This window comes from Saccopteryx bilineata, chromosome 8, assembly GCF_036850765.1.
Source record: "Saccopteryx bilineata isolate mSacBil1 chromosome 8, mSacBil1_pri_phased_curated, whole genome shotgun sequence".
Classification (NCBI taxonomy): domain Eukaryota; kingdom Metazoa; phylum Chordata; class Mammalia; order Chiroptera; family Emballonuridae; genus Saccopteryx; species Saccopteryx bilineata.
In genome coordinates, this window is record NC_089497.1 from 63,312,887 (window position 1) to 63,340,264 (window position 27,378).

The 27,378-nt window shown below is 37.4% G+C and overlaps 1 protein-coding gene across 1 annotated transcript; it reads left to right on the forward strand.

Annotated features, from left to right (window-relative positions):
* Positions 1–1,375: 1,375 nt before the first annotated feature.
* On the forward strand, positions 1,376–22,911 carry TMEM207 (transmembrane protein 207). Its single transcript, XM_066241235.1, has 5 exons — positions 1,376–1,562; positions 3,424–3,461; positions 7,800–7,844; positions 9,494–9,636; positions 20,734–22,911. The coding sequence occupies exons 1-5, from the start codon at positions 1,488–1,490 to the stop codon at positions 20,862–20,864; spliced, it is 432 nt and encodes a 143-aa protein (XP_066097332.1). The 5' UTR covers positions 1,376–1,487; the 3' UTR covers positions 20,865–22,911.
* The last annotated feature ends 4,467 nt before the right edge of the window (positions 22,912–27,378 follow it).

The window sequence follows — 27,378 nt, forward strand, 5'->3', positions numbered from 1 at the left end:
AAAAGGAAATTTTTTCTACTCTTACTTCCTCCAACTCTCCCTTTTACAAAAACAATTACTGTTACTAGTTTCAAGCAGAGACATGTTATGCATACATAATTATGTATATGTGTGTGTTTTATATGGAGAGAAAACATTATAGCTCTACTTGTTTATTTATTGCATAAAATTGTAGCATGATTATAGGACACAATGTTCAACAGTTTATTTCTTTTTATTAATAACTCATGGAAGCCTTTCTTTAACAGCTTCTGTGGTCTTCCCTCACCTTTGTAAACAGCTGCCTAGTATTCTGTTCAGTGGATATAAGCATTTTGTATTTAACCAGTCCTTTTATGATGGATATTGGCTGTTTCCAATATTTTGTTATTACCAACAATGCTTCAGTAAACATCATTGCTTCTATTTATTTGTGCCACATGTAGTAATATTTGTAAGACACGTTCCTGAAAGCAGAATTCATGGCCAAAGGATGTATTCAGTTTTTAGGTTAATAAATATCATCCAATTGCCTTCCAGTGAGGCTACACAATTTCCCCAACCATGAATGAGAAGGTTTGTCTCCCCCATATTGATCTACTGTCACTATATTATCAACTTTTTAAACATGCCCATATAATTATTATTGCAAGTTATATTTATCTAATTATGAATGTGGTTAGGCATTTTAACATTTTTTCCACCTAACCACTCAGTTGTTCATCATTCCCTAAATAATATCTATTTCACTGGTTTGAAATGGCAGCACAAATAAATCTGTATGTTTATTTTAATTAATTTCTGAACTATCTATTCTGGTACATTTATCTTATTGTTTATGTGCATCAATATGAATTTTTATAAATTTCTCTACTCTTATGATAGCTTAATTTTCAGTAGTTTATGCCTCTTCATTGTCCTTTTACAAGAATTTCTTCATATATTTTGGTAACCCTTTTTGTTAGCAATTGTGTTGGGGTTGTTTATTAAAATAAACATTGAAATATAACCTGTTTAAAAGTACGGTATGATCATTAGGGAGCAGGGAAAGCATTATGCTGAAGCTTGGGTTGGATCTGGGACCGAACATGATGTGTAGAAGAAGAGCAAGGAGGACCAACAAGGGGAAGAAAACCAATAAATGTTCCAAGTACAAGATTCTATATAAAACCCAGAAATACCCTGGAATAAAACATGCACTTGAATATCGTAAGGTATTTAAGCTGCCAGCTAGTGTTGCAGGGCAGCATGTATAACCCTTGCTTTTAAGGGCTTGACAAACAGTACCAAGGTTCTGACCTTAACCTGAAATTCCTTAAACTCTCTGCACCTGTGATCACACACCCAACATTCCTGCCCCCAGTATGCACTTTACCAGTCACAAGAAGCCATCATTAATGAGTGCTCTGGTAGGAAGCATAACTTACAGGGAAGTTAACAACTTCTGAGAAAGAGGGAAATAAACACAGACAGCAAACCACTATCTTTGAGCAGTTCATACTGTAAATATGTTCAGATCCAGACCTTTTAGTTTCACTTCAGTGATCTGCAAAACAGGAACCTTGTGTTGGCCACTATTCCAGGTAACCGTCTCTCTTTCTGGGAAAAGATTTTCAGAGGCACTCTAAGGACCTGATTTGTTATTGATTTGTTCTTTAGGTAACTTAACTCATGCGTTGGAAAGATTTTCTTTAAGGGAGTGTTACCAAAATCTTGAGTACTTATAGTTATTGGTCAGAGATACAGAAGTAATCCATGTTATTTATTAGTCTTATTTCTTCTTTACTTAGTTCTGTTGTTACTGAAGTACTATGATGCAATATCATCTTTGCTTAACTTTGCTATGCTGTAAACTTTTTAAAAATACAAAAATGTCATTGACAGCAAAATGCTGACAGAATTAATTTAACACATTTCTTTACTCTTATCTGCAATGACACTTGAAGCTTGACAGTTTTCCATTGCTGAACAATGTAGACAGACCATCTTAGAGTTTATTTTGGTTCCTCTGCTATAACATCTTACTCAGACTAATACCTACATCTCTGTATCTGTGTTACTTGAATGAAATGTATCTGAAAGATTTAGGTCTGGAATATATTAAGACTTTGCTCCCTATTTGCTGATAACCTGGAGTCTGACAGCTAACGCACTTGTAGTGAGGTGGTAATAATGAAATACTGTGTCCTCGCTCCTTGCTGAAGTAAACCACACCAGAAGAGTAGGAAGTGATTGGAAAGTGAAATAGTGGCTTTCTTTGTTTATCTTTTAAACTGGATTCTACATCATTTCATCTATTCGTGCATAATCTCTCTTTATGGACAAAATTTGAATGTTTATTTTTCTCAGTTAATATCCGAATCTATTTGCAATATTTGAGCAGAAGAGAGTGCAACTCACATGCTCAGAGTTTATAAATTGTTCATCACCACACTCTCTGATGACCAGTTCATGGCTCCATCTGCAGCTCCACAAATCACTTTGCTCAGATAAACATGGTGGAGTAAATATAGGTGCTGATTAAGATGTATTTGCGATTAAGGAAAAAAAGAAGACATTTCACACAAAATTTTCATTGTATCATTTTAAATTTTGTAATTATTTACCTGCCTTTGTATTCCTGTGTTAGATCCCAGGAAAATAAATGACTTCACTCATCTCATCACATTAACCCATATGTAGGAGTATACATAAATGACATTTAAAATTTTTCTTACTGAACACAGGAGGAGTCTCATTTCAAGAAAACAGACAAACAAAACCTCTAGAAAGGAGAACTTCCTTCCCTCTGTGATGTGAGTTACTGTGACCTGTTAGGCTCAATGCAAAGAACTAAGATCTGTTGGATTGCTTATAGCTTGGATGTTTTAAAACAAAGCCATCAAAACTATTACTTTTTTCTTCTTCTTTGATAAAGAAAGAAATGTAAATCTCAGTAGGAATGCCATGTGCTTTAAAATCGACCTTCGCCATAGAGTAGGTTAAAGTAAGTCCTTCATGCAGACATTAATACCTGTGAATGCTAATAACACGAACTTCTGTTTTCATGCAGGGAAGTTGAATTCTTTGTTTGAAAAAAGAACAAATAATTAACCTCTTTCCTTTAGCTAAAATATGAAAATAAAGAAAAAATACAAGGTATATAAAAGCTCTTTAGAGCAAGCAAAATCTACTAATTAGAACAAAAAGCATTTTTATATCCATCTATAATAGTGTGTAGGTAGGACTCTGGCTTGTAATATATGTCTCCTGTCACTGCTGAGCTGGAAAATCTACTGATTTTCTTTTTTTCAATTAAAATTCTCTGTACCTTACAAGACTCTGCTATGAAGCTTTTAATAAAAAGAAAAATTATATTAACCCACATTGACTCTAGGTGCTGTTGTATTAAAGTATTAGACTGGTGAGTTATTTGGATTTTATTGTTTTAAACATGTGTTTCAGTTGGTGCTCTCGGACCCCCAATGTGAAGAATATGAAATGTAAGTAAACACCAAAGGGCATTTTCAAAATTCAAAGAATAAGAAAAGAGCTTAAGTCATTTAAGAAACCCCAACTGAGTTTCAAATGACCAGTGTAACTATGTAAGAAAAGAAAATTGTTCTAAATGCAAATGGCTCAACTTTTCTAAAAGCAGAAAAATACACTTTTATTTTGATTAGCTTTGTTAAATAAATAAGGGATTTAGTTGAATTTTAGGTGTTTTTGCTCACTGCCTTCCCACCATTTAGATTTTAAGGTTCTTTACATTCATGAAAGAACCATTACATCGTCCATGGCTGTATCCACACCTATAAATCACATCGGTGATGTGAGGTAACTTTATGGATAATCTAGCTTCAAATATAAGCAAACTAATAAAATTTCTAACCTGTATTATGTGTATATTTCAAAGTGCTTTTGATATACAGTTGTGGGTACTAAAAATATATATAAGATGTTTCCTCCCACCTTCTAAGTTTTTCTAGCTGGGCTAATAATTAAATTAACAAAGAAAGATTAAAAGGAAAAAATAAAAATTTTAATATATGTGCATGGGGAATTAACATAGCATAAAAATATTCCAAATTAATTGGGACAAAATAGGGATGTATGTTATTTTGGACAAAGGAGAAAAGGATGGGATTTTATTTTATTTTATTTTTTTAATAAATTTTTATTAATGTTAATGGGGTGACATTAATAAATCAGGGTACATATATTCAAAGAAAACATGTCCAGGTTATCTTGTCATTCAATTACGTTGCATACCCATCACCCAGAATCAGATTGTCCTCCGTCACCCTCTATCTAGTTTTCTTTGTGCCCCTCCCCCTCCCCCTCCCCCTCTCCCTCCTTCCCTCCTGCGTCCTCCCTCCCCCCACCCCTAGTAACCACCACACTCTTGTCCATGTCTCTTAGTCTCATTTTTATGTCCCACCAATGTATGGAATCATGTAGTTCTTGTTTTTTTCTGATTTACTTATTTCACTCTGTATAATGTTATCGAGATCCCACCATTTTGTTGTAAATGATCCAATGTCATCATTTCTTATGGCTGAGTAGTATTCCATAGTGTATATGTGCCAGATCTTCTTTATCCAGTCTTCTATTGAAGGGCTTTTTGGTTATTTCCATGTCTTGGCCACTGTGAACAATGCTGCAATGAACATGGGGCTACATGTGTCTTTACGTATCAATGTTTCTGAGTTTTGGGGGTATAAGGATGGGATTTTAGATTTAAAAAATGAGACTGGACTAATCACAAGTAGTTGAGGAAGAGTATAACACACAAGGCAGGTAAATATTTGCTAGTTAACTCAGAAACAATGTGACCCAGAGTATCTAGCTAACTGGCCTTTGACTGAAGCCCTCCTATTTACCTTACCTAATTCAAATTAAACTAAAGTTAACATCCTATGGTCCCCTTCCTTGAATAGGCTTTTCCATCTGAATCTCTTTGACAGGAAGAGGTAGGATCAAAAGATCTTTCTGAGTCTTTTTTTTTTCTAATAAATAGCTTAAAATCAATATCCGAAATGGCAAAAATGGGATACATTCTTGAATTTATAAAGGTAATCTTAGGTTCACAGATTCTCAGCATTGAGAACAGTAATAAAGATCAGCTCCTCTAACCATTTTCACAGAGCAGAAATCATCTTCACAACATCCAAGTAAAGTAGAGCCCTAGTTATTTCAACGGGGATAAAGATGATCTCCTTCAACAACTACTTCTAGAAAAGGCTGATACTGGAAATATCTTCTGAAACATATGGTCAGATCATACTTTTCCCAGATTTTTTTTTTTTTTTTTTGCTTTTTGGCACCATTATCCCAATTTGACCAAGTGTATACAAATCTCTGAGTGATAACTTCATCTTTAAAAAATAAATAAATAAAACTTTTTCTACACTGAAAATCTTACATGTAAAATTTGGGTAATTAGATTATTGTTACAGTTCAGATACTTTTTTTAAATAACTCAGAAAATTTCTGTTTAAAAATTGAACTTGAGAAAGACATGGAAATAATGGTGGGGAGGGAGGGAAGTACACAGGATCAGAAGACCTATAAGCTAGTTTGAGTTCTCTGTGCATCCAGACTATCAGTGGTAGAGTGTGTAAAATCCTAAAGGGGAAGTAAATTATCCCAAAGGTGCCTGCAATTCCTAAAATAGATGATCACTTTGCATTTCTGCAGCTAACTACTTCTTGACTATTTTTTTTTTTTTTTGCATATCAGAAAATTCACCAGTAGTTGCACAGAGTCAGAAAGTGACATCCTAGCTGGGTAGCTCAGTTGGTTAGAGCATCATCCCGATATGCCAAGGTTGAGAGTTTGATCCCCAGTCAGAGCACATTCAAGAATTCAACCAATGAATGCATAAATAAGTGGAACAACAAACACATGTTTCATTCTCTCTCTCTTCTCTCTCTCTCTCTCTCTTTCTCCCTCTTCCTTCTCTTTCTGATCAATAAGTAATTGTCTTTTTTTAAAAAAAAGACAGAGAAAGTGAAATTAGTTTGCCTAATTGTTAGCACAGGAAAAAATATCGAGTGGCTCAAAAGTTAAAGCTAGGAAATAAAATGAGAAAGTTAAATTTAGAATTGACATTAAAATATGAATATGCTCTATCTTTAAATGTAAAGAAAAGAAGCAGAGATTTGTATATGGGGGGAAACGAAGCAATCCATACCCCTGGTCATGAGCTTAAATTTTAAGACTCAAAACAAGAACCTTCTTCTTCTTTTATTTAGCTAAGTCACCTAGAAAAGTTTTTTACATCCATCTCTAAAATGAGATACTACATTTTAAAACACTTTTATATTTTTAGTGTAATATTTTAAAATTTTATGACTACAAAAGTAATGCATGTGCATTATAAAAATGTAAACAATATAGAAATGTTGAAAAGATAATGTGCTTCATGACACCAGCTGCAAGAGAAGCAAGCATTGTTAGTAACTTGATGTAAATGTACATATAATTCTATAGTGCCTGTTTAGTGAAATCATCACATATGTATAAAAGAAAATGCATAAACAGTATAAGTGAGCACTCTGTATTATTTTTCTTATCAAGGTTTTTAATTATAAATATAAATCTATATATTTTTTGATGAATGGATAATAGTCCTTTAAAAGAATGTGCCATTATTTTTAGAATCCCTTATTGATGATCACTTATCTGAAAGTGCTTTTTTAAAATCATACTTCAGCTGCCTTTTTTTTCCTTAGCCATCTGTACCTCTGTATTTGACTAACCACTTTAGGTGCAAAAACAAACAAACACCCCAAAAACTTGTCCGGGTGACTGAGTTTTGTCTTAAATATTTGGAATAAAATTAGGTTGATATTCACATGTGTTTAAAAGTCATTTCTGGAGAGAAAAGCGATAAACAGGACACAATTTCTCCTTAGATTTGCTGGGACCAATAAATTAGCTGACATTTATGAATGCTTTCAAGCTGAAAAATACCGAATGCTATTTTAAAAATGGCTGAAGAACACATGATTAAGTGCTGCTCCATCTCAGAAGCTTATCAGGTCATGATGAAGAGGTTTCCACTCTTTAATCCCAGGATACTTTCACAGCAGTCCATCTACTATGGTATGAAAAAAGTCCATCAGCAAACATACAGTCAAAGCATTCTGTTTGGCACAGCGAGGAACTCTGGGATGAATAGCACATAAGTGTCTAACACTGAATTTTATTTCTATATGATCTTTTAAACTTATCTTAGGAACAACTAAGTTATGTTGAGGCACACAAATATTGTAGTTTGACCCTCTCAACTGAACAAACCAACTTCTAACTTCTTGGTAAATGGTATGTATGGCCACACTCATTCATTTTCCTTTTATCCTAACTTCTTTTCCAAACAGGGTTGTAGGGCTGCTATTCCCTACCAAGATATCATTAATAGATACTATAACCTTCTCTGGAGAATTTTCATTTTAAAGAACTCTAGGTCTCCAAGTAAGGTGGAATGGTTAACTCCTAATACCTATGACCTAATACCTATGACATGCTAACCCTGAAAAATTAGTTATTATCTCCTTCTTCAATGTACAACAGTATTTGTAACTCCATCATCAAACCTAATATTGTGAAATTATCTGTTTAAATATCTGAAGGTTTACACTTGCATGTATCCTCAGTGCCTTGAATAAAGTTGGTATTTGGTAAACATTTGCATAATTGTGTTGGGGGAACTTACAGTGGATAAGTGATTGCTGGGGAAATAGGTACAGGTGTAGTTAGAACAAATATTATGGTCCAAAAGAATAGTTTTGGATCACTTAGAGGTTAAACACTAATTGTTCTTTTTTTATCACCAGGTGCATAAACTATAAAGATCAATACCCTGATGACTGGTATATTTGGTAAGGACATCTTCATTCTGTTTTATAACTTTTGGTGGTACATACATACTATTTTTCCTAAATAACTGATATAGCACATGAAATCATATACGGTATACTAAGAAAATAATAAAGATCATGTGAATCAATATACGTAGAAACATCACTTTTAGGTTGTTATCCAGTGTTTACTTACATACTTTCTTTTTTTTTTAATTTTTTTTTTTTTTGTATTTTTCTGAAGCTGGAAACAGGGAGAGACAGTCAGACAGACTCCCACATGCGCCCGACCGGGATCCGCCTGGCACACCCACCAGGGGCGAAGCTCTGCCCACCAGGGGTCGATGCTCTGCCCCTCGGGGCGTCGCTCTGCCGCGACCAGAGCCACTCTAGCACCTGGGGCAGAGGCCAAGGAGCCATCCCCAGCGCCTGGGCCATCTTTGCTCCAATGGAGCCTTGTCTGCAGGAGGGGAAGAGAGAGACAGAGAGGAAGCAGGGGAGGGGTGGAGAAGCAGATGGGCGCTTCTCCTATGTGCCCTGGCCGTGAATCAAACCTGGGTCCCCCGCACGCCAGGCCGACGCTCTACTGCTGAGCCAACCGGCCAGGGATTACATACTTTCTATAACAAGGAATCTTAACTATTTTTCAAAATAGTAGTTTATTCCCTAGTTGGAAATCTTCAAAGTTAAAATTATTGTTCCTTCTCTTGATATCTTCTGAAATGCCTCCTCCACTGATTTTAATTCTGGCCTTTAAAGCCAGAACAAATAAGAGTGCTGCCTCTTTTACAGGCTGGTCTTTTAGAAATTTTTTTTAAAGCTAGAGAGAGGGACAGACAGGGACAAACAGACAAGAAGAAAGAGAGATGAGAAGCATCAATTCTTTGTTGCGGCACTTTAGTTGTTCATTGATTGTTTTCTCACATTGCCTTGATTGAGAGGCTACAGCAGAGCAAGTGATCCCTTGCTCAAGCCAACAACCTTGGACTTCAATCCAGTGACCTTTAGGCTAAAGCCAGTGACCATGGGGTCATGTCTATGACCCCACACTCAAGCTGGCAACCCCATGCTCAAACAGGTGAGCCTGTGCTCAAGCCCGCAACCTTGGGGTTTTGAACCTGGGTCCTCAGCAACTCAAGTAAGACATTCTATCCCCTGCCTTTAGAAATTTTGAGTTATGATAACCTTCTAAATGTTGACTTCCATATTTTCCAAACAAAATATTACCAATTTCTTCATTTATACAGCTCCTCAAAGACAGAAACTAGGTCTTCTTTTGTCAACCTTTGAATTCCCAACCCCAACATCTAAAATCTTCCCAGGTGCTTAAATACTAGTTGAATGAATGGATTTATGGATGAATGAAAAGAATAGTAAATAAATGAATTAAAGATCAAAGATACTGCTCCTTAGAACAACCTTCCAATTCTCAAAGAGAAAACAATATGATCACCTGGCAAGATCAACCCATTCTGAGAGCTCAGCAAACATTCCAGGTTCAGTGAAAATGTGCCAGTGGTGGTGGTGGCATGAGTAGCTGCTGAAGGAAGTCAGCCTTTCAGATTGCTCACAGTCTAGCTGAGTTCTTGTCCCCTTTACAGGAAGTAATGGGAGCGCTTAAGTTCCCTGCGTGCTCCACCTCACTCCTCTCCTGATTCTTCTGGCATCAGGTTCTTGCTGCTCGTTGTCCTGGTGGCTCTGATCTGTGGAGCAGTGCTCTTCTGCCTTCACTGCTGGCTCAGGAGTCACAGAATTGGTTCCTCAAGACGCACTGTGGCTGTTTTTGCTATTGGAGATGTGGACTCTGTTTATGGTAAGCTGTCTGCACATTTCTGGACTTGCTTTTCAAAAACTTTTGGTTTCTTGGTGAATTAAAAAACTAATCTCTGAAAAGCAGATTTGTGAACTGACAGCAAGACACTGTTTATTGAAGATTCAAACGCATACACTGGGAAGGAAGTAAAAGTGAGAAAAACTCAGAAGAAAGGAGACCCCAAAAGAAAAAAGTGTGTCTTGGGGAAATGATTTATAGTTGAGTATGGGCTAGAACCTAAACAGTTGCTCAGTTTGAAAAGCATAAAATAAGAGATATACAACGCTGGTCACTTCAAGTGAGAGCTAGGGTTTAAGGTACAGAAAAGTATTTCTGAGACTTCATTATCATTCTACACTACCCTGGGTTCATAGTCTAATTTGCTAAGCTCTCTATGCCTCACTTATCTACAGTAACATTGAACCACACTTTCCAGATTGTCTGCTACCAATGCCGAGTCTGAAAACCTTGGAATCATTTCAGGGGAGTATCAATAATCATATTTTTTCTCCCTAAACACATTGGCGGCATTCTGATCCTGCCCTGCTACCACCCCCATACCCTAGAACAATCCCTTCTTATTACTTTCCAGTCTGCACTGCACTGGGAGGTAGGGAATGGAGGGAATTGAGGTCTTTGTGTTTTTGTTAATTCTAAGCATTGTCTCATCCAGAATACTATTATGAGACATTCCCTCTAAGTCACTTCACTGTATACCAAACTTGCCTCAAGAGTGCTTCATAGAAATTAATAACTGCACTTCAGAAACTTGAGCCAGAAAGATTTCAAATAGATTGTGTAAGGCATTTCTTGGGAATACTAACAGCTAAATAAATTAAAAGCGGGATAAAAACTAAAATGTTTTAATATCAGAATTCATTATTTTAAAGTTTAGTGATTATATTCACTATTGGCTTTTTAAAGGCATTATTTGCCAAGGGAAACATTGTCAATTTGAGAAATGGTTGTTTTGGAGAAAATAATTAAAATCTCCAAATGAAAATAGTTATTTATCAGCCTGACTGGTGGTGGCACAGTGGACAGAATGTTGACCTGGGACACTGAGGTCCCATGTTCAAAACTTCAAGGTCACTGGCTTCAGCACATGCTATTCTGGCTTGAGTGCAGGCTCACCAGCTTGAGCACAGGTTCACTGAAATGACCTCAAGGTCACTGGCTTGCGCAAGGGGTCACTGGCATGGCTGGACTCCCCCACCCTCTGTCAAGGCACAAATAAGAAACAATCAATGAACACAACTAAAGTGATGCAACTATAAGTTGATGCTTCTCATCTCTCTCCCTTACTCTCTCTCTCTCTCTCTCTCAAAAAAAAAGATTATTTCTCTTAAAGTCAAAATTAGTTTTCTCTAAACACAGAGAAAAATAGAGTCACAAATGTATTAATAAAATACTTGAATCAAGGGGGTCAATATGGTCACATTTATTTTTCTTTATTTAACTAGAGGTAATTAAATAAACAAGAGCAATCATATTCTTTTAAACTTACTTGACTTTCTAAGTAGGAGACTTCATGTGTCCTATTAGCCTTTTTCTTACTCTAAGGAAGACTTTTTTAAACTTCCTTCCCAGAATCTTAAAAATATATATTTTAATGTAATTTTTACCCAATGCTATAATGCTAAGGCAATTTATATGCTTGATTATATCCCCATTTATCTAATATTTTTACATTTCCTGAATGGTGGTTTATAGATGCTTTTGAATTTGCCCTAATTTGCCTGAATGGGTATGACTGAGAGAAGGGGTCAAGGCTGACATGTTACTTCTAATACATATCTGCATGTCACGGCATTGAGTTAGAATCACATTTTCTATATTTTCCTGAAGTCATTATGGACAAGAAAACACTTGAGAAAAATATTTTTCTTAAAAAAAAATAACACAATCACAATTTATTTTACTTTACCAAGTGCTACACATTAGGTCAAGGGCTTCTTAGATATTATCTCTAGTTTCTAAATACCAGCTTGGAAAAATGACTCTTCTCTTAGAGGATGTTATCTACTTTTCTCACTCTACTGAATAAATGCACCACATATATTTTTGCTGTAAATCAATTAATATACTTCATATTGTCCAGAATGAAGAGCAGGAAGCCAAAGAAAAGTTGAGCAGAGCACTAATGGCTTAGCCACCTACACTAAGTATCCTGAATTTCCAGATATCCCGAATTTCTAGCTATTTCCATATTGCAGTTTCTTAATGGCAGAGATTGCTCTCCAAGATCCTCATGCCCTTCCCCCACTCCTCCTTAACTCCACTGGTCCAACTCTAGATCTCACTTTGGTCAAAGAACAATGAAACTGTCCCCAAGCTTAAGTTACATGATGAAGTTCACTTGTGTTGGTTTCCATCTTAGAAACCAGAGGTTCAGTTTCCTTTTCCTATAACTTTTTCCTTCACCTACAGTGCACTGAGTGTTAGGTTATCCCATCATGGAACGTCTCCCACCCTGCCCCTGGATGTTTAGGATGGCCACACAGACAGTGAACACTCATTCACGTAGCCTTGGATGTAGATGTAGTTTCCTGAGTTGTGCTTCTTGACTTTTTTTTTTTTTTGCTCCTTTCTAAAACAAAATATAAAAAAGTAATTTAGAAAGTAGTATTCCCTGTGATCTCCAGTCGTTCCTTCTTAACCAGTAATTTTTGCCTATAAATTGCAGAGAGTAAATATATTTTTTAATTTTTTTTTATTCATTTATTTTTAGAGAAACAAGAAGGGGGGGAGAGAGAGAGAGAGAGAAACTGATTTGTTGCTCGACTCATTCATGCCATCATTAATTGAATGTTGTATGTGCCCAGACTGGGAATTGAACCCACAACCTTAGAATGTTGGGAGCACACTCTAACCAACTGAGCTACCCAGCCAGGGAGGAGTCAGTATTTTAAAGAAGTCTGAACCCTAGATCCACACTGGTTTCCTTTCTCCACTGGCTCCACAGTATGCTTTCACTTCTCTGGACAAATGATTTTTCCTACCCAGTATTTCTACAGAAGGAGCTGCTTGTCTCAAAAGGGAAGTGAGGAAACCACTACCAGGATCTATTTATGGCTAAAGAGGGAGGGAAGGGTCAAAACCACAGACTCTACCTTCACAACTGTCACGAACTATGTGCTTATGGCTTAGAGATGAGTGTGGTAACTGTCGGCATCATAGGCTACATTGCAGATTATGGGGTACACCTCCGAGCCTTGCTCATGGCCACTGTTCAAAAAAGGGAAAAATGAGAACTCACTTGGGGACACTGATAACATATTAATCTATGAATTAAGGTTTCTGCATTCCCTTTGAGAACAAAGGGGATGATAGGTTGTTTCATCCTGAATATAGACTGTAAGAAATAGGTCATTTAAAACATTTTTATGGAGGGACTAGATTTGCTATATTAAACTTAAATTAAAGGTTCTTCTTAGACCTTTATTTCATTTTCTTTCGGAGCATATTTCATGTTATTACCACTATTTGCTGGATACCACCATTAGCTGAAAGAGTGCTGCTCTTTTGATCTGTGGTTGGGAGGTTTCACTCTTAGGATTAATTTTTTTTTTTTACTGCAGTACTTTATGTTCCTCACACTGACATGTTGCTTGGGCCTAATGTTCTCACATGACAGTAGAAAACTGAAATTTTTGTCATCTCTTAAAGAATTAAGAATTCTGTACAAAAACCTCACATAAATTTAAAATAATGAATAAATTTACAGGTGTAAATGGAAACCATTTTCTAACCCCAGACAAGTAACAATCCAAGAGTTATGACAGGAAACATCAGCTAGAAAAAGAAAATGGGTCCTAATGCTCAGATCCTCCTAACCCTGTCAGACCCAAGAGGAGAATTTTGACTGACTCTTAGAGACTGGAGTGAATTGAATTTTACTGATGTTAAAATATACAAAATGGGAGCTTTCTCTCCCTAGAAATTCCTGATAATATTACAAGGCTTGGGTTGTCAATTATCTCAATTAGAAATATTAAAGAGAGCCCTGGTCGGTTTGCCCAGTGGTAGAGCATTGGCTCGGGTATGTATGTCCCGGGTGCGATATCTAGTCAGGGCACACAGAAGAAGTAACCATCTGCTTCTCCTCCCCTCCCCTTCCCTTCTCTGCCTTCCCCTCCCACAGCTATGGCTTGATTTGTTTGAGTGAGTTGGCCGTGGGCACTGAGGCTGGCTCTGGGGTTTCCACCTCAGGCACTAAAATGGTGGCTCGGTTGTTGAGCAACAGAGCAACTGCCCCAGATGGGCAGAGCATCCCCTCATAGTGGGCTTGCCAGGTGGATCCCAGTCAGGGCACATGCGGGAGTCTGTCTCTCTGACTCCCCTCCTCTCACTAAAAAAATAAATATAAAATAAATATTAGAGAAAGAAAAAAATTGGGGGCTTGGGAACTTTGTCAAAGGTGTTTAAGGAAGGCCTTATCAGCCTAGCCCATCTGAATGTCTGATGATATTTTTGTCTAGGAAAGGTACTTGGAAATTTCAGCCAACCACCTGGTCCCCAATAGCATCTCCTGGGTCAGTAATCATATCTTTTCACAGTTCTCTGCTCATGCGGTGCTCAGATTTCTGGGTTTTTTTCCCCCTTTTCATGAGATCTATGTTTCCAAGTACATAAATGTATGACTAAGCTCTTTATGCACCCAAAAGGGAGAATTAATATCTCTGATATCTCATGGAAGGTAAGAAGAAAAAAGAGGGATTGCTAGAGAAAACAGAGGAGGAGAAAGATCAGAAGAAAGTCAAGGAGGAGGAGAAGGGAAAGATGAAGATTTGGAGAAGGAACTTATAGTTTGAAGTTGAAGATACTAAAAGGACTGAGACTAAAACCTATTTATTTTATGCAATCCCTAAAGTCATGTTATTTTTCTCTGCTTCATCCCCAACTCCTCTTCCTGGACCCAGCCCCAGGATCTGCTAGATAGTCCCTTCTTCCCCTGTTATCCTGCCTCCATCCTCAATGCATCTGACCCTCCTCTCTACATCATCTCTGCTATAACCTAAGAGAGGACCCACTCACTGCTCTTGTGTCTTCTTGACTGGGATGATCCATGAAGTAGTCTCTGACACCTTCTTGCTCTCCTCTTTGAACCATCAGAAACTAAAAATTCTAGTACAATTCAGGTTTGAGTTTTTTATTTTGTTTTGATTTTAGCATTTGTGTCAGCAGTAAAAGTAATATAGTGTTCCAGGTTTTTTTAAATCTTTTTAACCTCATTATTTTACCTATGTTAGTAAAGCTTCTAAAATTCCTCCCTTCTGAAAATTCAACAGAAAACATAGATTTACAACCAGTTTTTTCCCCCCTTCAGATGTGTAATTGGAGAATGAGAACACACATTGGGCCACAGAGAGCGATTTTTTTAAAGAAATTTATTATTTTTTAATAAAGATGGGGATGGAAGAAGAGAAGATCTTTCAAATTCTCACATATTTCACAAATCTCTATCATCTGTGATCAGTGCACCCCAATTTGTAAGACCAAGGGTTACACAACAAGGAGAATAGGTAGAGAATACACCTGATTGAATGAAGAGGAAAATAAAAATGTTTGGAATTTGTTAGATTAATTATTTTGTTTAGTTTTTAAATTAGTGTTTGAATAAATAAGTAATGACAAAAGAGTCATTAAAAAGAGTTTGAAAGTTTATTATTAATTAGTTTTTTCATAATTCACTGAAAACGTGAATGATTATAAGTTTTCTTTGAATATAAGGTTCTTATTAGAGATAATAAAGACAAATTTTGGGTTCGGGAAGTGAGAGAAGAATGAAAGGCTAAAGGCAGAAAACAATTCAGTGTTTATCAGAAAAGAGAACATTTCAGAGCCTAAGAAAGGGATTCCTACCATTATCTCTCCAAAATTAATAAATTACTATACAATCTATACTGAACATTTTCTATTCCATGGGTATCAGAGCTGGGTCCCCACAACCCTGACAAAGCAGCAAGCAGGTCCCCTCTCAGCCTCTGAGGAGGTGAGACTTCTCCGAGACAGCGTGCCTGGAGGACCACCCCTTCTGTCTTAGCTCCTCCTAGGGGCTGGTCTCCATGGTAATACTCCCTTTCAACTCTCCAGTCTCTCTGACCCCATTTCTCCTGCTATTTCAGATACAATCTTTCTTTTTTTCTTATTTCAGGACAAATAGAAATATCAGTCCTCCAGCAGTGATTAAACACAGTTGCTCCAAGTCTAGGAGGAGAAAGGGGTCTGGAGACAGACTGACAGGAGCAGCCTCTCACTCTCTCCTCCTTTCTCTCCCCACCATATCCAGGGTCACATCTTGTGTTAGGATCCTGTTTTAAATGTCACTTCTCTAGACTTTATGTTCTGTATGTAAACATTCTGTGATTCATTTAAGTACAGAAAGACTATTTTATTCACACACTTTCGTGGGAGGTCATGATAATTGTAATTCCTTACATTTATTGAGCAGTTACCATGTGTCATGCTCTGTGTTAACACTTAACAGATCCAATTTTATTTATTTTACCCTATACCACTTTCATTCTGGACATTTTAATGATGGAACAAAGACACTTAGAGATTAAGCAACACAGTTAGTAAGTTAAAGAACTGTGACTCAAATTTAGGCATTCTTACCCACCCCCATATAAAAGAAATTGATGAGATAGAGAAGGAAAAGATAAAAAAAAAAGGCAGAAAAAACACATTAAAATAAGCCAAGTTCATCGGAGTGATTCTTAATTGTGTGGGAAATCTGAAGTCTGCCTACATAAAAACTTAGCAGTGAGTGTACTGGTTTTACACAATTAAACAACAGACTTTAATACCTTCACCAAAAGTTCTGTGAAATCACAGGACTTTTGCCTGGCCAGTAGTGATGCAGTGGATAAAGTGTCTGCCTGAGATGCTGAGGTACCAAGTTTGAAACCCCAATGTTACTGGCTTGAGCACAGGGTCATCGACATGATTCCAAGGTTGCTGGCTTGAGCCCAAAGGTTGTTGGCTTGAGAAAGAGGTTACTGGCTCAGTTTGAGACCTCCAGTCAAGGCATGTATGAGAAGCAATCAATGAACAACTAGAAGTGATGAAACTGTGAGTTGATGCTTCTCGTCTCTCTCCTTCCTGCCTGTCTCTTTCTTTATATCTTTAAAAAAAAAAATAAGGATTTTTGCAGGGACTTTTACTGAGGTCTCTCAGATTCATAATTTGTGAAGAGATAAAAATAATGCTTGCTTCCTTCCAAAGACACAATATTATACATAAACATGATTTGAAAAAATTTAAAATTGATATATGTTTGATTTTACAAAAGCTTTCTGAACACATTGTCTTATTTATGTTTATCAAATGAATGCCTTGTAATTTCATAGTAAGTTTAAGAGCCATAGCCAAATCTGTAGTAAGGAGGTAACAAAAAAACCTTCCTACCACAGAGGGCAATTATCAATATCTTATTGCCTGGAGCACAGTATTGATAATGGCAGTTTGAACTAATAATTGAGTCAAGTCAATCTGGTTGTCTGACTTTAGACAGAGTGATAGCTAAATGACCATTGACTTTGTATTAAACACTCCAGGAGCAATTCACCTGGAAAATGGGGATGCTTAGTACAAACACCTGTCATGGAAGAAAGTGCTGGGGCAAGTACACTTGATCAGTATTAACTCTGTTTTATCAAATCCTTCAGACTTAGCTTACATCATCCTAAATTCCCTAACCACAAAAGACTAACACCACAAAATTTTTCACTTAATAGTGACAATGATTAAAAGATTATTTGACCATTAAAATAGTATAGGTTAGGAAATAATATTATAAATAAAATAAAATATCCATATTTTTAGAATAGTAGACTTTTTAAAAATATTTTTCTTTCTTTTTTTTTTATTTCTGAAGCTGGAAAGGGGGAGAGACAGTCAGACAGACTCCCGCATGCGCCCGACCGGGATGCACCCGGCACGCCCACTAGGGGCGACGCTCTGCCCACCAGGGGGCGATGCTTTGCCCCTCCGGGGCGTCGCTCCGCCACAACCAGAGCCACTCCAGCGCCTGGGGCAGAGGCCAAGAAACCATCCCCAGCGCCCGGGCCATTCCCGCTCTAATGGAGCCCTGGCTGCGGGAGGGGAAGAGAGAGACAGAGAGGAAGGAGAGGGGGTGGGGGGTGGAGAAGCAAATGGGCGCTTCTCCTATGTGCCCTGGCCGGGAATCAAACCTGGGTCCCCCGCACGCCAGGCTGACGCTCCACCGCTGAGCCAACCGGCCAGGGCCAGTAGACTTTTTTTTTTAGGTGAGAGGAGGGAAGCTAGTGAGGCAGACTCCCACGTGCCCTCCAACCAAGATCCACTCAGGATCCCCATCTGGGGCCGATGCTTGAGTGCTGAGCTATTTTTAGCATCTGAGACTGATGCACACCAATGGCACTACCATCAGTGCCCAGGGTCATACTTGAATCAGTTGAGCCACTGGCTGAGGGAGGGGAAGAGAGAGAGATAGAGGAGAGGAGAGGAGAGGGAGAAATAGATGGTCACTTCTTATATGTGCCCTGACATCCATATGCTGGGCCAACATTCTATCCACTGAGCCACTGGCCAGGGCCAGTATAGTTCTTGATACATACTAATAATACTAATATTTATACTGGTAATAATGATAATTAACCATAATGAATAATTACTGTATGCCAGGCTTTATTTTAAGAACTTTACATCTATTTTGTCTTGCTTTTATAGATGTAGATATGATCATTATCCTTTTAATACCTGAAAGAAAACTGAGGCACAGAAAGCTTATGTAATAGTCTTGGAGTAGATTATTCAATTAAATAAATAACTCTTTTTTAAAAAAGTGCTGAACTAGGAGGCCAGACTTATTCCAAAAATAACTCTATCCTTCACATATTATATTAATATTTGAGTTATTATGCTTTGCAAACCAGTAAGATACAAAAATATGAAAATCCATGATTCTAAATAATCATTATCCACTCCAAAGTAGTTATTTCGAGCAGTTTACATATGAATGCTGTTATTGCCTGATACAAAACTATTCTAAATTGTTTTGATAACTGGCATAATAAAAGGGATCTCCTTGGTGGTACCAAATCTTAATCCTTTAAAGAGGTGTCTGCAAATTTTTTCTACTAAAGGACAGATAGAGAATATGTTTGGTTTTGCAGGTCATAGAGTTGCTGTGGACTACTTACCTCTGCCACTATAATGCAAAACACAATATATAAATGAACAGGCATGGCTAAATTACAATTAAATTTAATACAGAAAAGCAGTCAAAGAATTTGACTGTTTAGTTTAAGAACCTATTTTCTTCTTTAAAGGTGAATCTATAGTTGTTAGTATTGTTTTGGGAAGAAGTCATTAAACCATTTCCAGACAATGAAAGACCCATGTAAAAAAAGAGAAAAATATAAAGAAATGGTTATAAAATATTACTATTGATTTCTTGTGATTTCAAAATAGTTTTTCACTAAAATACTAATAGAATATTTCCAAAAGAGCTACTGTGATAAATGCATAGCCTCTTGAGGTGATCAGTTTGAAGAAAAAGAAATGCTTGTTTTGATATTTAATAGCTTGTAGTATGCATAATCTAAAAGTCAAGAACTTGATTTCAAAATTTAAATTTAAGAAAGGTTTTTCTTTATTGTGTGTGTATACTTTGATTATAAACTTTTCACAAATTAACATTTTTACTATTCGTTATAAAATATTTTACTTTATCATTGCATTAGTTGCATTTTTCAGAGCATAAATATAAAATAATGAAGTTTAGATGTAATATTTTAATTTTTCTAGTGAGTCTTGCATTTCCCAAAATGGGAGCATTAGCTAAAGTGCCCTTAGTGTATACAGGAATCTTGTTTTCCAATCTACCCAAAATGGTATTTCTTCTAGCTTTGGATGTTAAATTATAAATGCTTCTTGATGGGTTAGTCAATCACGATGTTCAGTAGTCTCTACTTTTCCACAAGAGATACTTTTTAGGACTCCTGTTGGATGTTGGAAGCTGTGGATAGTAGTGAATATCTATACTATGTATACTGTGTTTATTCCTTATGCGTATATACTTAAAATAAAGTTTAATTTATAAATTAGACATAATAAGAGATTAACAGCATAGCAATAAAATAGGACAATGATAACAATATACTCTAATAAAAGTTATGTGAATGACTTTGGGGACATTATTAAGTAAAACAAAAGTTACTTGAACACAGCACTGCAGTAGCTCAGTATCAGTCTGATAAGCAAGATGGCTACTGAGCAACTAGTGGGCAGGTAGACAGTACAGCATGAATATGCTGGATAAAGGGATGAGTTACATCCTGGGCAGGACTGGGCGTGACGGCTCAAAATTTGAGCACACTACTCAGAACAGCATGGAATTTAAAACTTACGAATGATTTATTTCTGAAATTTTCTATTTAATATTTTTGAACCAGGTTGACCTCAAGTAACTAAAACTGGAAAATAAAACCAAAAATAAGGGACAGCTAATATAACCATTTCTTGAGAGCAAATTTTCTTGCTATGGTGACTAAGATTATTGCAATTTTTTTCTCCAAGTGTACAAATAATTTTCTTTTGCTCCAGTGACTCAAGAAATGTCCAATTTTACTAGGCACTTTACATATACCTCTTTTTTTTTTTTTTTGTATTTTTCTGAAGCTGGAAACAGGGAAAGACAGTCAGACAGACTCCCGCATGCGCCCGACCGGGATCCACCCGGCATGCCCACCAGGAGCGACGCTCTGCCCACCAGGGGGCGATGCTCTGCCCCTCCGGGGCGTCGCTCTGCCGTGACCAGAGCCACTCTAGCGCCTGGGGCAGAGGCCAAGGAGCCATCCCCAGCGCCCGGGCTATCTTTGCTCCAATGGAGCCTTGGCTGCGGGAGGGGAAGAGAGAGACAGAGAAGAAGGAGGGGGTGGGAGTGGAGAAGCAAATGGGCGCTTCTCCTATGTGCCCTGGCCGGGAATTGAACCCGGGTCCCCCGCACGCCAGGCCAACGCTCTACCGCTGAGCCAACCGGCCAGGGCCTACATATACCTCTTTTAAGCTGAGTAGGAAGATTACAAACTCCCATCGTTCTCTTTCCAGGGACAGAAGCAGGTGTGAACCCAACTGTTGGAATTCACCTTCAAACTCAAAACCCTGACCTGTATCCTGTTCCGTGTTTCAACACTTCAAGACCCCCTCCTCCATATGAAGAAATTTCAAAAACAAGTTGATTTTAGATCTGGAGCATCAGTTGAAAATATTAGAAATATTTTAAAGCCTAGAACATTAAATTTAGGAACATCTTTTTTTTATTTAGTGGGAATTTCCAGAGATCAATTAACATAGCCTGAATTTTGGTCAGGAAGATGTTTCAGTAGGAAATTAGTGAATTCCATGTATCACTGCTGTGTTATACTTTTTCTTATACAACTAAATATTTCCTCATTAATATTTATAGATAGTAATTAATGCTCAGAGTGGGCTCAATTAAGTTTAGGATTTCACTCTAGGACACATCATAGCTTCTTCTGCCTTAATATCTTCATTTTTATCTGACTTTTCCCCTGGTATGGAGTCAATAAAAATTATTATAATTTAACAATAACTCAAAGCAGAGATTTAAATCTGCCCAGGGGCAGAATTAGAAAGAGAAAAACAAAGAGTTGGATTAATTTCTCATAAATAGTTAAACTATAAATAATGCAAATAATTAATATTGAGGTTTAAAATGGGTATTATTCATATTGATCAGCTGGGCAGATGAAGAAGTCTGTGTGAAGAAAGGTGGTAAGATATAATAAGAAAGCTATATCTTAATCGCAGATTGTGGAAAGTCAATGAATAATATCTAAAATTAAAAGAAAAACCAAGAAATAATGGTAAATTACATCATTTGGAAATTAGGTCACAGATATCTGAAGCAAAACACTCAAGAGCTGAAAATGATTGCCCAAAGAAGTAAGAGTTAGAGATAATGCTATGTGAGATTGGGTAGGGGAGAATAATGTGCTGCCCTCTCCAATAAACATAGTACTATTTGACTGAATGCATGCATTACTTTAATTAAAAAGAAATATAAAGTTAAACGCACTTTGGCAAAGTTATAGCTTGCAATTGCAAACAAAAAGGAAGTCATCCTGTATAGAAAAATAAAATGTGAAACATGAATGTGTTTGAGTGGTCTACAAGTGATTTTATTATTTATTCATGTTTCTGAAGTTTTGTTCATATCCCATAAGTTATGTGCGTTAAAACCTGTTCCAGTTACAAGACAGTCATTGGTTATATATAACACCTAGGTAAATTGTAAGCACATCTGGCAATGAAGCTACTAACTCAGCAGCTGGAGTTGTTGTCAGAAGTTAATGAAAGTCCAGTTTAAATGATCAGAATTTATTTATTTATTTTACATTTTTTTTTTTTTCAGTGAGATAGTGAAACAGACTCCCACATGCACTCCTACCTGTATCTACCTGGCTACCCCTGTCTGGGGCTGATGCTCGAATCAATCCAACTATTTTTAACACCTGAGACCAAGTTTTGGAACAACTGGGCTATTCTCAGGGCCCAGGGCCGCCATTTGAACCAATCAAGAAGGAGGGAGAGAGAAGCAGATTGTCGTTTCTCTTGTGTGCCTTGCAAACCAGGAATCAAACCTGGGACATCCATACGCCCCCCCAGGCCAACCAACGCTCTATCCACTGAGCCAAATAGCCAGGGCCAGAGTTTATTTTTAAGAGAGTTGCATTTATGTCTCAGAGCAAGTCTAAGCAAACCACATACTTGGCTTCTGGTTGCTTGGTTTGTTTATCTGGCTGGGGGGGGAAATGTGGGGATGGAGTTTAAGTGTGTAGGGCTGGTAGCAAACATATTGGTTTGCATAGAAACTTTTCTGAAAAGGATCTCTTATCAAACATTACAAGCTTTAATTTATTTTTTGGCTGAGAAATGCTTACTGAATTACTATTATATGTTAGTTATTGTACAAGATCTGAATATATTTCTCCAACAAACTTAGTATTGCTTTTAATGGTACTACAGTTTCCACAACTTGGCTCTGACCTTCAGACAGAGACTTGGAAGTCCCATAGCAGATGTTGTTTATGGTGCACTGAAAACTATTACAAACAATACAGTCACAAAAGTAATTTGGATTATAGAATTATCACATTAAAAAATTTTAAAAAGATAAACCTGGGTTCCTTTATCTGTCACCTCATCTCTGTAAATCTTTGCCAGGATTTTATTTCATCAATAAACTTATAATTTTATATTCAACCCGGTGTCTCAATTTTAATCCTGACAGGACTGGATTATTTTTCTTTCCATGTTAAAGAGCATTCATATTTTTAAATGACGTTTTCTTACTGCTAAAGGTGTGGTGTTTTCTTTGAACAACCAGCAGAGGGCATGAAAGCCTACCTGTGATTCCAGCCCATTAGCTGGATTTAATTTAGTGGTTAAATGAAACCATACAGCCATATTACTATTGATATCAGATACTTGACTGACCCTAGAGGAATCATGGCATTCAAATTTGCAAAGAAGAATATAGGACTTCAGTTCAACTTGCTCACAATGAAGCTGAGCATCAAGAGAGACGCCCATCAACAGAAAGTCTAGTAAATTTGAAATCTACTCCACCTTCTGAGGGTGAGATCCGTGAGTTTGAGGTGCCTGCAAAGGCAGGGAAATTTGTATATAAAATGCGCACATGGTGTGTAATCTCTGCAGCACTGACCCTGTGGGTCTAGCCTATTTCTTTTTGTCTGGTCACAACTTCCAATTTAATTTTCAGTTTGTTGTTTCAATTTCTTTTCCCTTTGTGCTAAGGACACAATTTTATAAAAGACAACTTTAAAATTCAATATCTTTCACAAAAATGAAACAGAACTGAGATAGTACTGAAAAGCTTTCGTGTGGACAATGAAATGAAACTCAACCAGAAGATTAGGTTAAAGCCAGAATGTGAAATATTTCAGGATGGAACAGGAGAAAATGGGACAATGAACGTGTGCTGGTTATGAGATCTCACTTGCAATAGAGAATGACATTTTTTAAAGCAGAACAAAAAAAGGTAGTAGATCTGAATAAATTCTTTATTTTAAAATTCATTTTGCTTTGTGATTTTAAACAAAATAATACAGGTTTATTATTTTTCTATTTAATACAGAATTCTGGAAAATAATATAGTTTGTTATTTTACTAAATATAGTTCTGGGAAATGGAATGAAAATACACTCTGTTTATAAAATGTAATAGTTTACTAACAAACAAAACATTCATATTTGTGCATTTAGAAAAGTTATGTTTTCTTCTAAAATTATGCCAGTTTATACCATCTATCTGATTCATAAAGCAAATAATGTACATCAATCAAGATGTCAGATTTTTATATGACTAAGTTGAAAAATGGTGTTGCTCAGAAGCACTGAAATTATCAATGAATGCAGATTAAATTATCAATAAATTCAGGTTTCTTAGTTTTATTACCTTGTTTATTGGGGGAAAGATTTCTCTTTGGAAAATCGATTTAAAGGATGCAATAAGCAAACTAAGAGAATTTCTCTTTCTTTAGTAATTAATTTAATTATGTCTCTATATTTAATAGTTTTTACTTTTTCATCACATGAAAACTGAAGTCATGTCAACTCAAATTATTCTCTCTTGTGTATCTAAATCTGGATAAATTTATAATGTTAAAGTGTCTTACATACCACTGACTAATTACCTTCCTGATTTAGCAGCATGGGAGCTATTATATTTTTATTGAAGAATATTGAAAGACACAAAATAGATTTAAAAAAGTCTAGGGAGGACAATTGCATACTTACCCGATAGCATGCCGAGTGCTTGGCATCTGTGATAAAGCCAACAAAATAAGTCAATGCTACAGAGGAGAATAGGATGAAGGAATGGAATGTCATTCTCTCAAGGAAAGCTAAACATTAATGGAGTGCTAAGGTTTTTCGTCAAATATAAGGATTTTTTCAAGGGAAGTTTGCGGTTGAAAGGAATGCTTTGACAAGCTGCTAAAAGCTTTGACAAGCTGTTATTGGGTGCCAACCGTGGGACATCCAATAACAATAGGATAACAATAGGTTGTCATTAAGAAGGGTGATTCCATGGCTCTGGTCAGGTAGCCTGTTTGGTTAGAGCATCATTCCAAAGCAGAGGCATTGCTGATTTGATCCCTGTTCAGGGCACACACAGAAATAGATGTTCCTGTCCCTCTCCTATTCTCTCTTTTCCTCTCTCTAAAATCAATGAAACAAATATATATATGAAAAAAAGGTGGTTCTATGTAAACTGCAAACCTTTTGTTCTGTTTGAGGTATACGTGTTTGGGACCAGAAGTAAAACTGTTTATTGCTTTAGAGGAGAGTTGTTTACTTTTAAAATACATTATTTACCATAGATTTTAGCATAAGGAAAGGATTTCAGTGAGAAGACATAAACTCAGAACTGGAATATTAACTCCATGAGATTAAGCTGTGTTGCTGCTTCAGTGGTTGCTGATTATCTAGAAAGAGGCTAGATCTTTGAAGGGTGTATATATCTAGAGCTAGCATTGAAACTAAATTTAATCAAAGTCATAAGGAAAAAAGTCTAGGTCTTTGATGTGTGTATATACAGAGAGCTATGATTTAAAACTAAATTTAATCAAAGTCATAAAGACCCTTGGTTTCAACACATATAGCTACTAAACTGGTCTCCAAAAAAATAGTAATTTTACATTTTCACAAGCAATATATGAAAGTATTTGTTTCCCCACATCTTTATCAACACAAGGAATTAACAATCTTATTAGAAAATTTTACTACTAACAGAGATACAAAAGTGGGCAGTAGGTATAAAAAGGTTGACTACCCCTGGTCTAGAGGTATATGTTACTCTCAGGATTCCAGGAAGGGAGGAAGAGTTAAAATCAGTGTAGGATATGTAAATATTGTTTCTTATTGAAAAGGAAAGGAAGTTCTTCAGATAATCTTTATTCTTTCAGAGAACTATAGTTAAACTAAATGACCCAGTCGTCCTTGTAAGCCAGGAAGCTCCCACATTCTTCTCCCTCCATTCTCTAAAGAAAGAAGGGGAACTGGAGATGACGTCAGAGTAATGGCGGGGTAGGAAGCGATACCGATAAATCTCCCCCAAAACTCAACAAGATCTTCAACCAGAAACAGAAAAACCTATACTTGGAGCTTCCAGATGTTTCACAATACACCCAAAGGTATGATTGAGTGAAAAATTGGCTAAATATATAACCAAACCCCGAAGGAAATAGGGAGTAAGAAATGCTCCTCCTTCCTCACTAAGCTAAACAGGGCGGCTTTCTCTGGTAACTGTGAATATAGAAACTGAGGCGGGCAAAGGGGGTGAATAGATCCAGGCCGCCGCAGCACAAACGGCCGAACCAGGCTGTGGCATAGAGATCCAAGCCGAGGAAAATCTGATCCTGTGGCAACCCGGGCAATACAAGCTAACACTCGCGCCAAACCCAAACAAAGAAAGACAAGCGGAGCGGCCATTTTACCCGGTCTCCTGGTCGGTGCGCAGTTAGTGGGCGAGAATTTCTTCCTGGGAAAGCCACGCACGGGAGGGAGCAAGAACTAATTCCAACGGTGGAGATTTTCCGTGCTGGAGGGTGTTTCACTCAGAGGGAACCGCGGCCGGCCTCATATCCTGGTTTGCGCACGCAGATAAGGAGAGAGTGATTCCTCCAAGTGCCTCGGCAGTGCGCGCCCGTGTTATCGCACAGAGGGGCAGAGTCAGGGGCCTTTGTGTGGGCCAAAGCGGAATCTCGAGCCGCCCCAGCGCCTTGCAAAAGCCGCGCACGGGGACGGAGTGAGACTCAATTCCAACGCTACAACTTTTCCCTGCGGTTGGGGGTTTCACTCAGAGCGTGAGACTGCTGGCCGGATATCCTGGTCACAGACAGTGAGTGAGAGTTTCCTCCAAGCGCCCCGGAAGTGGGCGCCCGCTTGTGTTACCGGACAGAGTGGCAGAGCCAGAGGTCTTTGAGTGGGCAGAAAGCCCGCCTGATTATGCTAGCAGCTCTGACTGACTGAGCCTTACCCAGAGCCCTGTGCTGAGTGGAAATAGAGTGGGGAGTTGCCAGCTCTTTGAGCCTCCTACTATCCAGGCAGAGGCAGCAGCAACCCCATAGCTGGATTATCAGGCTACTAATTAAGGAAGGAAAGACTAGGAGAAAGGCTCCAGGAACACGGACTCTCTCACTGTCGGAGCCTATAAATGCTATTGAGCTTCAACTGCCAACGAGACTAAAGCACAATACATGACATTGCCATAGAGACTTATCAACTGCAAACCTCTACCTGAGCGTGCCAAAGGGGCAGAACCCGGGGTACAGAGTCACCAACCAGGAAGAGGGAGAGAAAAGAAAAAGCAAGAAGATAACCTCTCAAAATCAAGAATAATCTGCAGACTTTATAACCTATCCCATTTTATTATATTTGTTCGTTTGTTTCTCTTATCTTCATTCTTGATACCTTTTTTTCCTCCTCCAATTTGGCCGATTAACTCTCTACCGGTCTTACTCTCTCCTCTCCTTGAACTACACTACCCATAAGTGTTACATCTCCCATTATCTTTTCTCTTCTCTTCCTTTCTCTCTATGAGGGTTGCACTCCAAAACCCTTAACTCTCTCTCTCTCCTTTCTTTTTTCTTCTTTTACTGGTTACCTCTTTTTTTCTCTCTCTTTCTTTTCTCCCTCTACATTAGTT